At 43.2% G+C, this 17515-nt stretch overlaps 1 protein-coding gene across 5 annotated transcripts in view; it reads right to left on the bottom strand.

Moving 5' to 3' along the window:
• znf536 (zinc finger protein 536) overlaps positions 1 to 17515 on the bottom strand; it is a 219300-nt gene that overhangs the window by 51158 nt on the left and 150627 nt on the right. For all 5 annotated transcript variants that reach the window (XM_065952508.1, XM_065952506.1, XM_065952507.1 and 2 more), the window contains 2 exons: positions 11507 to 11665; positions 1745 to 3502 (listed from right to left, as the gene is read on the bottom strand). In XM_065952508.1, coding sequence (XP_065808580.1) covers positions 1745 to 3502; positions 11507 to 11665 — 1917 coding nt within the window. The remainder of the gene's footprint in view (positions 1 to 1744; positions 3503 to 11506; positions 11666 to 17515) is intronic.

Genomic DNA, 17515 nt, shown 5'->3' on the forward strand with positions numbered 1-17515 from the left:
CCGTGATGTTCAGATATGCAGACGGCTTGGTTCCATGACAACGCTTACTACTGAGTCAGATGGAAAGGTCAGATGAACATATGTAGCTGCACTTCTTTATTAAGGGATCACTGTTATTAATGAAGTGAACGTAGCCTTAACTGTGTCCTCCTGAATGGTACTTCTGTGAACCTGAGCTCCACATATTACAGGCATTATGAAGTTATTTTCTTGTCAACAAAAAACTATAGACCATTTTTCTTTTTGTACACAGGGATGACTTGTTTTGTGGGTGGAGCCCAACTGGTGGCAGGAAGTTAGCTAACGGTAGCCTGTTTTACGCAATCTCCAATCATTTGAATTGTTGTCTTATGGTGACAAGCTAACCCTGAGCAAAGGGGGTGGAGTTTCCTGAGCTGTACTCACTTTCAGGTCATGGGGTTGAGGATAAACGGCCAAAGTTACAGTGGCAGGAAATCTTTGTATACCTCGTGGAAAAACCCAGCGACTATACTAAAGAAAGTCTCAAGGTTACAACTAGGTAGGCGTACAACTAGGTACTTTGCGGCCATGTCTAGTAGATTGAATACTGAGATATGTCAGGTGTTTTCTTGTGTACGACCTAGCTGGCGGCAATGACAAAACACAGCTATACTAGACTTTGTAGAGACGTCTGAGTTTTGCTTCAACAAAGGATTTATATAGAAATGGAGCCCCTTGTTTTTGGTTTCCTATACTAACATTTAAAGGCACAACAAGTTGTTTCCCATGCTAGGGACATACTCCAAAGAGGTCTATATGAGTGTTGACAATTTAGCGGGTCACACTGAAGCCAACGCTTAAAAAAGGTTAATTAAGTATAAAACAGCAAAACAAATTTGTGGGTTGGATCCGACAAAATCTAAAGGTATCTTTAAGTATCTCTGAATTACTCTATAATAAATAATGTGTCTTATTTATTCAATATGATTAGCTAGTTTTAATTCATGTGGGCAATTTATTATTATTGTTGTTTTAGATCAATGCCATATTTTTTGTTTGTATTTTATTTCTCTTTAGCGTGTATAATTCAGTGTTTCAAAGCTCCAAAACAAACTTTGGGGTTCTTTACTTTCTTCCTGTAGAGACTCTTCAACAACCAGCACTAAACAGCGAAAGAGCAAAAAAATAGAAAAAGAACTTCCTTCTTCAGTCTCAAGGAGCGGCTGTAACCTTAGCAGAATCATGAAAGTTGACAGTTCATTTTTCACAGGGTCATAGATCGACGAGTCTTATAAAGTAATGGGCTTTTGGGAGCCGGCTTTATGAGAGCTAAGATAGTTAAGAGACATGTGCAGGAGATGGCAAGGGGAGCCGGGGTCCTGCTCTGACTCATTCAGGGTTATTCCCTCCATGCTGTGGAGCGGGAGGGAGGCGCTGCACTCCCAGTAATATAAACGTGTAATAAAGATTAATCTGTTGCTAGTCGCCAGGCTGATAGCTTCTAAACTTGCTTGAAATAAGGCTGAAATCACTTCAGAGCCAATCCCGAGGCCTTCAGTGAGCGTCTGAGATTCCTTTGTGGGTGTCAAGAGAAAAAAATGTGGGTGTTTTTCTTGAGTGTTTTATGTCTATGCAGTGCTGGGGAAATTCAATTTGCGTTTTCAAACACATGTGTATTCATGACTTTGTATGTGTGTGGTTTTCTGCCAGTATGGCTGCCTGTGAATGCGTGTTTATGTCCTGTAAAGCAGTTACAGTGCCAGTAGAGGTTAAAGACACTCACCAGATGCGTCTGGCCTCTTCATGCCCCCTGTGGTTGCTCCTCCCGCTCCGCCTCCCAGGCCATTGAATGCAGGCAGGTTGTCGTTGCTGTAGGCTCTGAGGACCGACAACATGTTCATCTGCTGCTCTAGGTGGGACTGCTGCTCGGCCTTCAACAGTCCCGGAGGACCTCCGGGAGACAGGAGGCCCAGGCTCTGCTGCCACTGCTTCTCCAGAGGAAGAGCTTGATTCTTGGCTTGGGGAAGCAGAGAAAGTGATTTCATCGCAGAGGAAGAAGCTGCCAAACCTCCTCCGTTCCTTGGGGTCAGAGGGGAGTCATCTTGGTGTTGTTTGGGGTGGTTCTGGATGTGGTCTAGAGTTGGAGTTCCGTCTTCATCTCTCTCCATGTCCATGTGTCCATCCTCATATCTTTCTTCCTCTTCTTCGGCCACTCTCCCCTCCTCTTCTTCTTCATCGGAGTGATTCTGTTGCAGCTGTCTCATGGGGGTGGTTGAGGGGGTTTCACCGGCGCTGTTCACCCCGGCCTTTGCGACCTCATCATCTGATCCCACCTGGTCCTCCTCAGCAACTCCACAGGAGCCCTTCTCGCCCATCTGGTCCTCAACACCCGAGGAGGCCACTCCAAAGACCTGGCTTGGAAGGTCCAGACCCTGCTCTACTGGGGCGATAAACCCTTGAAGGCCCTGTTCCCTTGAGGATCCATCATATAAGCCACCAAACCGCCTGTAGAAGTCGCTCTGGAACGGGTTGTAGGGCTGGTCCAAGTGGTTGTTCCATCCTCCTTGGTTTTTCTCTCCATCTCGTTCCCCGTTGTTGTCAAGTGCGGAGATCTTGTTGTTGTTGTTGGAGTTGGTAGTAGAAGCCTCTAGATGGAGCTCCTTTCCGTTATCAGACCGCTGTGGTTGGGCCTTACCAAGGTGGTTGGCCTGGAGGTGCAGAGCCATGAGCTCCAATGACGGGGTGGAGAAGGAGCAGAAGAGACAGCCATGCCACGCCACATTATCATGGATGGTTACTGAGGAACCCGGGAGGGATCCAGATGCAGACTCAGGCCGGACTGATACAGACAGATCAAGTGGTTCGTACTGGGACCCTGGTTTGCCAGGCACTGAGTTCTGTTTGGTTTCAGCCTTGTCTTCTCTATCCTGGTCAGCAGACATCGCCCTCTTCGCTTTGGGCTCACCGTTATCGTTGTAGCAATGGGCCTGAAGCTGTGCTGGACTGTGGTTGTCCTTCATATCCTTCTTCATGGAGCTGAGAACAAAGCTGTCCATGAAGGCCTGGAGAGAACCTTGAAAGTGGACTCCATTTCCCATCATGCTTTGGTAAGCCCGGCTTAAGTCAGAGAAGCCATCCGTCACTGTTGAGACCAGCGAGGATGCGCCGTCAGCAGATTTCATGTTCTCAGCCGAGGAGGACGAGTCAAAGCGGCGGTCTCCACGCTCACGATCTCGGTCGTGGGGAGGCATCATGCCGGCCGACGCCCACTGATGGGGCAGCAGCGGACCTGCCCTGAAGTCCAGGTTGGAAGGCATGCTCTTGAAGACATTACGGAGAACATCTGGTCGGGCGAAGATGCCGCCACCGGCCGTCTTCCCTTGATCATCTTTGTGGTCAGACGAAGCAGTGTGGCCAGAGGATGGGGCCGAGTTGGTGGAGCCGTTTTGGCGCTCGCGGTGGTGGCGCTCCAGGTGGTACTTCAGACTGGCAGACTGGGTGCCGGCATAGTCGCAATGAGGGCACCGGTAGGGTTTCTCTCCTGAGAGGCCAAGAAAGAGACAGAGAAACAGAAAGGGAAAGACAGGGAAAACAGTGAATAATTAACCTGATTATTAGATTGAATGGATATCACAAGCTATTTATTGGAGCAGGGAATGTGGACCCTAGGGTCATGTAACCTCCCTGAACAAAGGAAATTAGGTCAAATGACTTGAGCTCACAAAAAAGATATGCATGTCATTAACAACTATGAAAAAAAGAGGATGTTTAAAATTCCCTCATTTTTAAGTGGTTAAAACGTGCAAGACATGTCTAACTCCTGAAAGGTTGAAGAAGGTTAGGGGAGAAAAATAACCTAAGTTAGAGGAAGTTTAGATTTTAAATTTTACAAATAAACTCCAACACAAAGACATATGAGGAGCCTGCTTTAACTTAACTATCCAAAGTGTTTGCACTTCAATAAACATCGCCTCCTCTGTGCTGGATGTGTGCAGCTTGTGGATGTGTTTGTCTGTGTACTGGGATGGGGGTGGGGGGTGTGGAGTAGGCATCTGAATATGGGTCGATCCAGCCCGTTCCAGCCCCGCCAAGTGAGCCATCACTCACATCAACACCATGAAAAAGATTTCACCATATGTTGCTTTCAGTCCACTACAAGAGATAATATTTCCGCTGACAGCAAAACTGTCTCGATGCTATCTGTGTTTGCGTGAGTGAGGGCTTCACAGGACTGGGTCTCTGATTGTGTGTGTGTGTCTGTGCAGCTTTGCATAGGTGTGCGTGTCTGCAATGGGATCATCGGGCCTCATCTCTGGCCTTGTTTGTTGTTAGTCCTGTGCCTTGGCAATGAATGCAATTTCTCAGACATTCCCTATTTGCAGTTTATCTCGGGACCCATAAATCAGCAACAGCATACGATCTCATTGACCACTTGCATGGACCAGTTGACTGTGAAAAAAACACTATGATACGCTATTCAAAAATAAGCCCATGATTATTGAAAGAAGAAAAGAAATGTGCAGGCTACATATGCAAACCACATGTAAGTTGAGTGAAGCCCTGTGAAAAAGAAATATATGATTCACTACAGGACAAACAGATGAAAGAGACTCATTTTGCAGTAAAGAGGGGTGAGTATGGCGTGCAGCATTTACATATACTTATTTACGCTGCACATCCATATTCATGAATATTCTTGATAATGGTATAAAACCAGCATTATTCTGCCAGAAGTGGATCTTCCATTGGAATGATACTTGTGTTGAAATAGAACACATCCTGCTTGCAATTATAATAGGCTTGGAGTCTGAGCCAGATTTGGATTCATTAAACAATGAAACAAAGAGGGGGAAAAACGCTAAGCTTGATTTTATTTTTTATATATATATATACATATAAAAACTTCCCAGAGCGGAATTTTTTGCAATTGGGATAAAAGCGACTGTGTGAAAAGAGAGGGAGGGTGGTGGAAAAAAGAAAGAAAAAAAGGCTATTGTTTTTTTGCATGTATGCACATTTCCATACACTATAATCAGTATATGGCCATAAAATGTTTAGATTACACACATGGAAACCATTTTATAAAGGAAAAAAGGCATTGTTACGCAAGGCTGGTTTGAATGATTTAAGTCGGGCTGTGTAGTAAATCATGGATATAATTAGCAAATGGCATACTGCTCAAGTAATTTATCATTATTTAGAGGGCACCATTCCAGAAAAAGACTCTGCGATCTGCAGACCTACTGCAGAGTTCTCAAACACAAGGCCACAAACACCAACTCAATACAATATTGATACCGCAGAGAAACGAATAGGAGGGTACACAAAAGAAAATTGAAGGTGCGGATGCTGAAAAGAGCAGAGAGAAAGAATAAGAGAGACCAAAAAAAAAAGGAAGAGGAAGCGTGCAGAGAGACAGATAGCCCTGACTATAGATAGAAAGACAGTGATTTGATATCTTTTCTCTTACGCTAGAGTGGCTATGAGGCATAGAGTATATTTAAAATAAACCATACGAGATGAGCTTTTAACCCAATAAGTGCTTCTCCTGTGAGCTGCCGAACAGAGGCTCAGTGCTGATTTAATAAGGAAACGTCCCTGATGCAAATGATCATTCTCAATTCCTCTAACTGGACAAAATGATATTCTAGGAGCCAAATTAGACAGAAATTAGACTGATCTGATCTTTCCCCCCCCCTCCACTGTCTTTTCTTCCTTTATAAGAGGTTGTTAATGTTCATGAGGGGGGGGTGGGGGGGAAATAAAGATTAATGTACCATCTACATATCTAAAAATGAGAATGAAAAGCCCAGAAGATTGTGTGCTTGACACTCGTCTTTGATGTTTACCAAGTAAGGCAAACTGGAAATAAATACAAATGCCCTCCGAGACTTATCAGTTAATTCCAGTTTTCCATTAAAATTAAGCATTTAAATACATCTGGAGCGAGTGAGACACACAACAAGTGCATTTCTGAATTTACTTGTGTTTACGTACATTTGTGTGTGTGTGTGTGTGTGTGTGTGTGTGTGTGTGTGTGTGTGTGTGTGTGCACCATTTGGAATGGGTGTGAACACATGTTTATGCATGCCTGTTTGTATGTGTGTGTGTGTGTTTGTGTGTGTGTGTGTGTGTGTGTGTGTGTTTGTGTCTTAGAGGGCCATTTGGACTGGCTAAGACATCTGCTCCATCATACGTCAGGGGCCTGGTGTGACATCTGGGGAATATACTGTATCCTGCCTTGCAACATTACACACAATTTACTGCTAAAGGTCATTATGTACCCGTTAATCCACTTTTAATTGATATCAGCGCAAACAGCACAACCTCCCAGCCACATGACAGATCACTGCCGCCACAAAACCAGAAAATTACTACTTGGGAGTTAAAAATAGAGCAGTGAACTTTTTTGCTGTGGTCCATCTTGGCTTTGTTGAATGATTTTTGAACATTTTGTTCCTGACAGAATGAATGTAAGAAGGGTAGAAAAAGGCACTTCAGTAGCTCGCTTAGCTTTGAGGGGGGAAAAACTGAAGCGCATAAACATCTAAGCGACACCTCTGTGGCCGTAAATCAGCCTTCTTCCGATTGCAGTAGTGGGATCTGCTTCTCCACAGCATGTGTGCAGTGTTCATGTAGCTTGCACTGATTTCATCTGGCTGTGTGTGAATGGTGACACTGTCATAGAAACAAGTAAAGATAAATACCCCAAACCTGTACAGAAGGGCAATTAAAGTGGCTTAATAGATATGACATACTGGAAGATGAATTTGGCTGGAAGGGTGGAACAAAAACACCATGTGGATGTTTGAAAGGCTGAATAATGCATTGACCCGTTTCACATCTGTTATATGTGTATGTGCTTAAAGTAGTGGTGAGAAGTGGATTAAGAATGCCTCTAACAGTTCATCCGCCTCAGAGGGGAAAGGGACAACATAGATGCACTGTTGATTCGTTTCTGGGAATGTATTGATATCATACTTTAAGAGATACTGCTGCCTTTTTGAAATGTTTTTTTCATATTATTAAATCCTGTGATTGGAAGAAAATACATGATATTCAACTCTCTTTATGCTTTTTTTACTCCCCTATCCTGTCTTTAGCAGTCCAGTCCGAGCAAACATGTTTCTGAAATTTGTATTAATCTTTAAAAAGCAGCTCACAAATTATATTGAAATAGACAAGAAATGATTCAAATCCCTTTGTTATGACCTAAAACAGCCAGCAACAGTTGTTTTTGGGGAATGTTACTCAAACAGAAGATAAACATTTTTTTAAGGAATATTGCAGATTAATACCAGAACCGGCACCGCAGGTCATTGACTCCAACTAATGTGAGCTATTGTAACAGCCAAATTTCCCCCAATGGGGTAACAATAAAATCTGTCTCATTATATCTTATCTTAATACATATGAGGCTCTCTATCCAGTATTTAATGTTCCAGGGTGGTGTATGTCTGATTGACCCAAAATATATTTAAACTATGTGTCTCATTGGTCATTTATAATATTGTTTGGACGACAGTGGAGCTCTATGGCACAGAGGAAGGAGATTTATAAGACTCTGACTACATTGTAGTGCAATTAATTCCCACAGTGTGGGTGAATAAATGCGTTCAAATGCATGGGATTTGGTTTTAAATGTGCAGCACACGGCGGATATAGTGTATATTAAAGTGAGAATAAAATCTACCAGGGGAGAGACACTTAGAGAAAGAGGAGAAGAAAAAAAAAGAGGCAGCATGGTAGTGAGAGGGATGGAGAGGGAGATCACAGGTCCCTCTTGATTCATTCTGATTACAAGGTTAGGTTAAGGTTAAGTGACATGGGTAAAGTCCTCCCTCTCCTCTTTCTCTTTCTCTTCCTCCCTGTCTTTGTCTCCCCCCTCTCCTCATTTAAAGGTGAGCAGGGACTCTTATTGGTTATGCGGCTCTGCCTGAAGTTATGTGTGGCTATTGTCAAGAGCGAGGACCTTTTTATTTTTTACACACAGCTGCTTACTGCTAAATAGTGCCTTGTCCAGAAGGGGACAATCTGGGCCTCTAATTGCTGTCACTGAAGCCTAGATTCATTATGTGACTTTCCCATTAAAATGTGAGCATTAATTTGTATAATGAAATATCACCCTCTGCAGTGTGTTCATTAGCTGTGGCCCCACACTGTAGCAGCACAGCCGCACAATGTTAGCTACCTAGAAAACTGTGGTTAATTTTGCTAATGGATATTTTCCCACTCACTGTTCAAGAGGAAATTAATACTGTAACATTAGCTCTTTAACTTTTGGAGAAATTTAAATTCACTTCATTCCTTTCAAGCTGCTGTTAGGCGCTCATTAATCTCTGCGTTGCATTGCACAATGCCGCCCGGACCGGCTCGGTAAGCAACTCCATTGTGTCACTCACATTGCATTAGGATGAAGGGGAGCTCGGCTGTCATCTGTGAATTTTCTCTGCATTGTCAACCGAGCTCAGAGAGGATCTTTAGCCACTGTAAAAGTCATCTCGTGGATGTAATCAGGATGTCACAGTGGAGCCGTATGATTAGGTTATAGGAGTGATTTAAGGGCCACATGTTGGGGATGCATCAAGCTGTTTTCTTCTTCATGCAGAAGACTCTACTACAGCTGTGCTTGGACAGGCCAGTGTCCAGAGATACATTCCTCAACCAAAAGAAAACATCCTTACTAACGTTTTGCTGGTGTAAAGAGTTTTGGATCAAGCCCTCTGTTTTTCACTTTTCATCAATAAGTTAAAGGATTATTTTTTTAAAAGTGCTGTTCAGATGGAATTAGGTGGGCCTACATGTCTGTGTGTGTTTTTCCAAATGAATTAACGCCAGGCCTGAGCTGAGGTTTCTGCTTCCTCCACGTTAAATTATGACCCTCATGGGTATCCTTACTCTGATACTCAAAGCAGACATAAATCACAGCTCTCACCACCAGATCCCACATGACCCCAAAAAACCACTGCTGTCCCTGACTTTGACCTGACTGCCCTATTTAACACGGGGATGCTACTGATGTCGGTAAAAAAAAAAAAAAAAAACAGGAAGGCTACAAGTTCAAACATTTGAGGTGCCGGTTTCTTGCGGAAAAGCATAAGCAGTACAGATGATCTCTTTTTCTCAAATCTGTCTTTTAAACGAGACTGAAAAGGAGAATAGGGAGAAAAAATAGCATTGATTTTGCTGTGTTTTGTAATTTATTTCATTTGTACACTATTTAACATAAATGTTGCCATTTGATGGATTGGACCAGAGTTAGCTTAGAGCTAGTTTACATCTGCAGGTCACTGTTTAGCACCTGCGTCTCTTCTGGCACTCAAGGATTACTTCCTCATGAAGAGCAGAAATCAAAAGGCCAGGATGGTCAGACTCTCTTCTTTTAAGAATATCTTGATCTTTGATTGAAGGCTGACTGACAGAAGGGAGAATAACTTAAGATATAAAATCTTTATGTTTTTTTCTATATTTATGTGAACATGATTGAATAATGTTTTTTTTATTTCTATTATCAGTTATCTATTCAATGTGTAATGATGTCATATAAGATACTACAGAAATAATGAATTTATTAATTAAATCCAAATATATTTTAAGCGGCAACTTTAAGAGGAAAATAAATGAAGTCAATGCAGAAGTGCAAATCTGCAGTTCTTAAAGTGTCCACTTGAAGCTGTCTGAAGAAGCAGATGAATCTCCATTAACAGCCATATTAAAACGCCCATATAGACATCAGAAATAAACATGGCCGAGTGGTTAGTTTGCACTTTATGGAAAGTGGTTAGTGGTAAGTTAGAGGCTATTACAGCCTCTTTAAACTGGTCGCTTACTTAGCAGCCCATGCATGAAGGCTGTAGTCCTTGAATCCAACCTGTGACTCCCTTCCCACATGTCATTCCCCACTCTCTCTCTCTCCCCAATTTCCAACTCTATCCACTGTCCTGTCTCTCCAGTGTAGTTACTTCATTGATAAATACTGTACATTTATGTTTTTATATAGCTCATGAGATTTGATTATATTAAGGCTAAGCGTACATTTGCATGATTAGGGGTGTGGCTGGTTTGATTGACAGGTGGGGGTGTTGTAGTAATGGACTTGAGGCCCGCCTCAGCTCCACCTCTTTGTCTGTTGCTAGCTTGACCGAAAGTTAGTTTGAGACGGCATTTCCAACATGGCGTTTGTCATCACAGGGCTTCATAACTCTGACCAATGGATGATGTCACTGAGTCTACGTCCATAATTTAATTCTATGGTTTTTTGCAGAAGTGTCTAATGTTGGCGTTCTTGTCTGGTGATGGAGTTGATTATATAAAAAAAAGACTTAACAAGTTTCCACTATAACCAAACCTTTACCCCAGCACCAAATATCTGAGTTAACTCCTTCCAGTCTGCACAAATACCAACTGAATGAAGAATAAAATGACGTTTATAGCTTACACCGGCCCGGCAGCTAGAGGCAGATGTCCTTGGTGTAAGGTGACCTCGGCGTGCTCTAATTGTGACTTTAACCTGGATAGTCATTGGGGCGTTCGTACCTTGCAGAGGGTTAGAGCCCTGGCTGACTGTCCACAGTCCACATCATTACTCTGACTGCGGCCTTAACCCTCGCTGAAAGAACCATGCGGACAGGTTACCGCGGAGCTGCCTGGGATCTGCTCGGCGAGATGTATGGGCAGAGAGTGAGCAGCTCCGAGCTAAATCTATTAGACACGTCCTCTCACGCATATCCCCAAACTGTGGACAGGCCGGCTTTGTTTTGGCTTGGAAGTTATTGAGAGTTAGCGAGTGTGAAATTGCCCTCTGAGTGATGTCATCAGAGGACACTGAACCCTTGTTGTGTTAATTAGAGCTCAATGAAATGATGAGTTTGAAAAAAAAAAAGGGAACAATAACAGCCGTGAGCCTCAATGAGGGACATTGTTAGGAAAGGTGCAGTCCTACTTGCAAAATTGTTTTATTTATTTGTCTTATACCTCAATTTTGAGGAAATGAATTACACTGAAACCCTCTCCTAAGACGTGGAAAATATCTGTGGACCTTACAAGGGTTATGACTTAGGTGAGAATTACAGACTGTGTGACTGATGAACTGGGATCACTGGGCGCTTATGTTACTGCTTCTTTTCAGGACACTGTGATACTGTGATTTGGAAACTGTGACCATCTGTGCACTTTAAAATTTGATGGAGGTAGTTGCATTAGAAGTCTTTTTGTCTTTTTCCTGTCTTTGTGTCTGTTATTTCCTTTGCCTGTCTTTTTCTTTGTTAGTTGTCCACAGTATTTCCTGTATTAATATAATGAATAACCAATCCAGAATCATTTACACAACTAATATGGAATCATGTATGTGCAGCTTATCCATCATGTCAGAGGTTGATGGCCCTATCTGCTTAGACCGATATGTCAGTCTAACCCCAGACGTAATGTCAGTACAAGTAGTGAAGTAAATTTTGCATGAAGAACAATGAATGATTAATTGCTGGAGAGATGCACTCTCTGCGCCTGCAGTTCGGCTGGAGGTGTGAAAGCGGTGGATGTAACTGACCTGTGTGTATCCGCAGGTGGACTTTGAGGTGGTGGGAGGTGCGGAAGGACTTGCCACAGTAAGGGCAATCCTTGGAGGACGAGGCCAGAGTGCGCTCGCGGTGCTGGGACAGAGACGGCTGGATGCTCCCCGCTGCCTTCGCCAGGTCCTCCCCGACATCTGGAAGCGCCACACACACACACAGAGAGAGAGAGAGAGAGAGACAAATGGAAGGTGTGTTAAGTGCCACTTCAAAACCACCTCCCTCCTCACATCACAACACTTTTTTTCTCCATCTTTCTCTTCTGTGTGTCTCTCATTGTCCCCCCCCCCCCCCCCCCCCCACTTCCATTTTTGCTCAAATGTGCGAACGACACACAAAGTCAAACACATCAAACGGGTTCACGGGCTGCACATTTTCCTCCCTGACAGAACGCTGACAGTTCATAAGCTTTTCACTTTCTTTGGAAACACCACAGTCCTGAGATACACCCACTTTAAACACACACTCATACACACACGCACACACACTCAACACCACCACCGCCTCTCCTTCCTCCTCCTCTTTTTTTCTCGTTTTATCCTCTCTATCATCAACATTCTTATTAAGCATATGCTGAGAAATTAACAATGCAAAAATAAGACAGAAAGAAAGAAAGAAGAAAAAAAAAAAAAAGGAGTGAGATAGATTCGGCTGTGTCAGCATCACAGCGTTTCCTCGCATCTCTTCCTGCGACCTGATTTTGACAGGTAGCTGTCAGAGATATGATAGGGTGATAACAGTTCTGACCCCGCCCTCTGCCGCTTCCTCCTCCGCTGCTAACCAAAAAAAAAAAAAAAAAACGATGATGCACAGTTTAGTGCAACAGCAGTCTGTTATCAACACGATCACCTCTCTGAATATGAATCTAAAGATGACTGACGACAACCTGGGAATGTGTTGACAGCAGCATAATCCGAGGTGAGGGTTTCATCATCAGATTGTACACAGTGGCCTCGCTGTAAGGATGCTTAAGAGCCTGTGATGTGCTGACAGTCAGGAGGATTTTTTTAAAGGCCCGAGCAACACGGTTAAGTTCAAAACAACAAGAAAAAAAAAACTTTAAAAAGCAACAACAGATGCTTGCTTTTTCTTATATCCTGTAGCTGTTAAATTAAAAATATCTGTACTTGTTCCAATAGCATTTGATGGACGTCGCCGTGCAGGAGGTTCAACATCAACCCACACAACTCAGAACTGTCACGACTGATTTTTACCGATTTCATAACAAAGGAAAGAAAATCAGTATTCTGATGTCATTTTTGATTTAAAAACCAAGAGCTGATTTTGTCTCTGGTGGTCAATGCTACTTTTCCTCAACATGCACATGACCCAAAGCAGCTAAAAAATGTGATTTATTCCCTAATCTGGCGCATGATTTGGTATGTGCGTATGTAGGAGGCCAGAAAGAAAGAAAAAAAAGAATCCAAATGGAGCGGCCCACTTAGGCGACCGCGCCACACAATGAGGGACATTTTTTTTTTTTTTAACAGTAGCCTAATCTTTTCTTTTCCGCCGCTCCCCACCCCAATCCCGCCCCTTTCTCTGTCGGGGGGAGTCAAATAAGGTTTACAGAATGGAAAGACCCAAGTCAGCAAGTCTTCTTCCACAGACTGACACTAAACACACAACTCCATTCAGCGAGCGCTGCTATCAGACTGAAGGCTATTTATCACAAGTGAAAGTGAAAGGCAACCTAAATGTAAGTCTGTGACAATACGCAGATACTAAATACCAGCTGCCTCGACTCGGGCTCGGCCGTGCCGCGGTTTAATTCTGTGTGCTGGTGAAGGGAAGAGAAGCCAGAAGACTTTTCAGGGTTTATAAGGAAGAGTTTAAAGTGCGGCTTGTGGTCTAAAATTAGCTTTTTTTCCACATAATGTAAACCAGAGGTTCCCTAACTTTACCATGCAAAGGACCCCCATGTCGCCTCAGGAGAGGACCCCCTTCTTGCAAACTCTTTTGACATTATAAAGGCAAAAATCACAAATTAAACATACAACAATAATCGTGTTAGTTCATTTCATTGTCCTTTTTTGTCCTCATCAGTCCTTCTTATTTCTGTAACAATGATTAACATTAAACCTGCCATTCATTCATTTAATGTCTCTTGTTGTGTTTTTGTAAAGATTGACAGAAAAAGAACACTTATTTTTAGAAGTTGTGATATGTAGTTGAATTTTATTTTTGTTTCTTTTCCCCGCCTTTTCCCTCAAAGTTTCTGTGACCCCCTTAGCACTCCCCTGGTAACCCCCCCAGAGGGTCGGGACCCCCACTGATCTAAACAGAACCTGAGGTTACATGGAAAGAGTCAGGAAAGTAAAAGCGTGCAATGAAAAATATTCCGATTAAACAAGGTTTTCCTGTATTTCCACCTACTCTGTGATTGGGCATTGGCCTTGTACGAAACATGACATTTAATAAAAGCGATTTAAATCACTGCTGTTGTTCAAAAAACATCAGAAACAGTCACGTGTTTCTTTAAAATTACTTAAATCCACATCATATTATGAAAAAAAACCTTCAAGTGAGCTGTGATATCATTGCATATATTGTTGCTTTCAGATGGAAACATATTGAAAAAGCTGGATGCAAATCTCCATGGAAAAAAAAAAGAAAAGGCTGTATGTAAAATATCACAGGTGAAAATTTGATTTCCTGCATAATTTAAGTACTGTGTGAACACATCAGTTGCGCCCCCGCCCTGATTTCATTTGAATGAATTTAAAAGATGGCCCGTAGACAGAAAATAAATAAATAAACAGGGCTACAATTCCCCCAGTGCTCGGTCCAGGACTGCACCATACTGTAGCCATAGTCGTCTGCTCATAAACATATTTTAAGCGGTCTACTGTACAGATCCCTTTTTGGCACAGAGTCCCCAGATCGTGTAACAGACAGTGGCCCACCTGCCCACCCCAGATGGGGCTAAAATTAAAAAATCCAAAACACAGATTAGAAGCAGGACAAACACCAGACCACACTTCCCATCACACACACACACACACACACACACAAACACGCACACACAAGCAGCGCTGCATGTCTGTCTCTCTCTGTCACTCACACACACACACACACACAACTCTGTGTGTCGGGGTTAATAGTGCTCCTGTAAGAGGAAGACACACTACTGAGAGGATGAGAGTGTGCTCTCCTGGCATATAACAGCCCTTCAATAATAAATGGGCTTCACACATTCCCCCACACACACACACACAAACACACACACAGACACACACACACGCACGCTGCAAAAAAAAGGTAAAACAGGACTTTGCCCATGCTTCCCCTGCTTTCCTCCTGTGTGTATGTGAGTGTGCGCACACATTGCGGGTACGTCACTAGCCGGGTGTCCAGCATGCTTGTCTTTAATCAGTTGACTGATCCGCAGCTTTTAATGCGGCTGTTCCAATTACTGTAAAAGTCATCCTGCTCCATATAACCACAAATATTGACACTTTATTGCACAACACATTTATGACATTTTGAAGGTCACCCCATATATTAGGCATCATCGTTCACAGCTGGGTGTGAGACGCGGGGAGAGACTCTCGATCGCTTGTTGACACCCAGCCGTAACTATCCTCCCAGTATTGATTTTCATTCCCCTCGTCTTTCATCTTTTTTTTTTTTTTTTTCTTTTATGCAAAGACGATTCACTGTAGGAGACGCGGCGTTAAAGTGATTGTCACAGGTGAGCCTTTGGCTTTTACACAAAAGCCTGTAAAGGCCAGCTTCTATTACGCCTTCACTTTGCTATCGCTATTATACAATTAGGAAGACGGAGCTGACATTTTTGTTTCTCATGTTCGAAATCTTTAAAGTTGATCTCTTCAGAAGATTATATATAAGCTTTGCATTTCAAAAACGCTTCAAAACATACTAATACATATTGAACAGTGTTGCAAGATTTGGGAATTCCGGCTCGTTTTTTTCCTGATCCGGATCACTTGGCTCAGCTCAGCTTCCCAAACAACGCTTCATGTGGTTGGCTTTTGGCTTTTATTGAATCAGCCGAATTCAGCAACGTTTGGACCTACGATTGAAATACGTTCAGAAGGTTTTTTATTTTATTAATGTAATCATACGAAACCATATCCTACCCATGATGTTTGGTATAAAACATTAGTGTCTTTTTATCGTTGTGTGCCTGTGGCCAATAGGTGGAGAAAAGATCGTCCCTTCATTCTTTCGAGCTTTAAATAAGAACCTAAAGAGGGGAAAAGAAAACCAGCTCATCGCACAAGCCGACTTGTTCGCGACGTCATGCCGCCACCAGTTTAGTCCGGGGTGATTTTACTCCCAAAGATTCAGAGTTTTTACCAAAGAAAATGTTTTTAAAATCAGTGGAACTAACGTGAAGAGCACAGATAAGATGGTCTTTATGAAATGTGTTTATTTTCTCAATACTTGTAGAAGAGGAGGGTCTATAACTAAAGTATGTGTGTAAAACATTATCTTCATACAATCAAGAGTGGATAAGTAATAAGAAGTTTATGAAGGTGTCAAATCTGCTGCTGCTGCTGAGAATGCTCCTTCAAAATAAAACTCTTTTTTTGCATAAAAGATCATAACTCCTGTCAAGAATAAAACCATTACAGACACTATGTCACATTTAAAGCACTACAACAGATTTCCCCTCATCACACTGAGGGAGTTTTATTTCTTATGTCTACAGAACCCCCTCGCTCACCTTAACCCCAGGAAGAAAAAAAGAAAACCCTGACATACGCAGAACTGTGACTGTGCTTGTAAGAATATCACAGAAGGGTGGGAAAAAAAAAGGGAGAAATACATGTATAATTCAGCTGTATCTGATCTGAGACCAGCTCCTCTCCCCTCTGCCTTTACTGGTGTCACGGCGGCGTAATGGAACATGCCAGAACAAAGGCTCTGAGATCAGATTGGAGCAGAGTTGAGCAGGCCATCTGGGAGGCAGGCTGAGTATCAGTCACTCTGCCTGCTGTCTGCTGCACTCACACTCCCCTCTGAGTAACTGTGTGCGAAAGTGCAACTGTGTGTAAGTGTGTGTGTGTGTGTGTGTGTGTGTGTGTGTGTGTCTCTTCCGACCACTCGTCACCAGGATGTTGCAACGTATCGACCGATGCATTGCCACCACGGGGATATGCCACCAGGGCCGCCTCCTCCACTGACTGACAAATATATAAATTGATAAGGATCTTTCTGTGTGTGTGTGTGTGTGTGTGTGTGTGTGTGTGTGTGTGTGTGTGTGTGTGTGTGTGTGTGTGTGTGGGTGGGTGTCAGTGCTCATGTGGGTACCCCTGGGATAGGGCACACTGCCTACTCCATTACAGGAACCACACCCAGTTTGTAGGACCCAAAAAGAAGAAGAAATCAACAACAACAAAAATAAACAGCAAAGCCAATGATTGTGTGTGCATATGTGATGCCGGGGGTGCGGCTTGGCTTGGTGGGGGGGGGGATGAAGGAGAGGGAGGGGGGGGGGGGGGTTGCCAGTTCCTTAATGGTGCTCTTTCAATCACACTTTGCACTCTAAACGTTCTGTGGTTTTGATTAGTATGATATCACTTTCAGGAAATAAAACTAGGGGGGAAAAAAGCACATCAGTCATAAAAACACAAGATGTTTTGCTTCTTGCTCGGCCATTATTCTAATGCGTCACGTGGCTCCCCCCGTTGAAGCCCGCCGGCCTCTCCCCGTAGCCAAATAACTGTGGGGTGGAGGGAGGGAGGGAGGAGGCAGGGAGGAGGGTGATTGACGGAAACAGTTTGAAAAGGGGAAAGATATTAAGAGAGATTGGGTGAGCGGGAGGGAGGGGAGGGGGGAAGAGAGAAAGAGTAAAATGTGATGACATCATTTGAAAGGCATTAGGCTTTTAAAAATGCGCCCGGGGGGACTTGATTTCCTTACACCAGAGCAACACAACACCATCCGGCCTGATGCTCGCTTGCTCTCTCTCTCTCTCTCTCTCTTTCTCTCATACACACACACACTCTCTCTCTCTC

Source organism: Labrus bergylta, chromosome 3 (genome assembly GCF_963930695.1).
Source record: "Labrus bergylta chromosome 3, fLabBer1.1, whole genome shotgun sequence".
Classification (NCBI taxonomy): domain Eukaryota; kingdom Metazoa; phylum Chordata; class Actinopteri; order Labriformes; family Labridae; genus Labrus; species Labrus bergylta.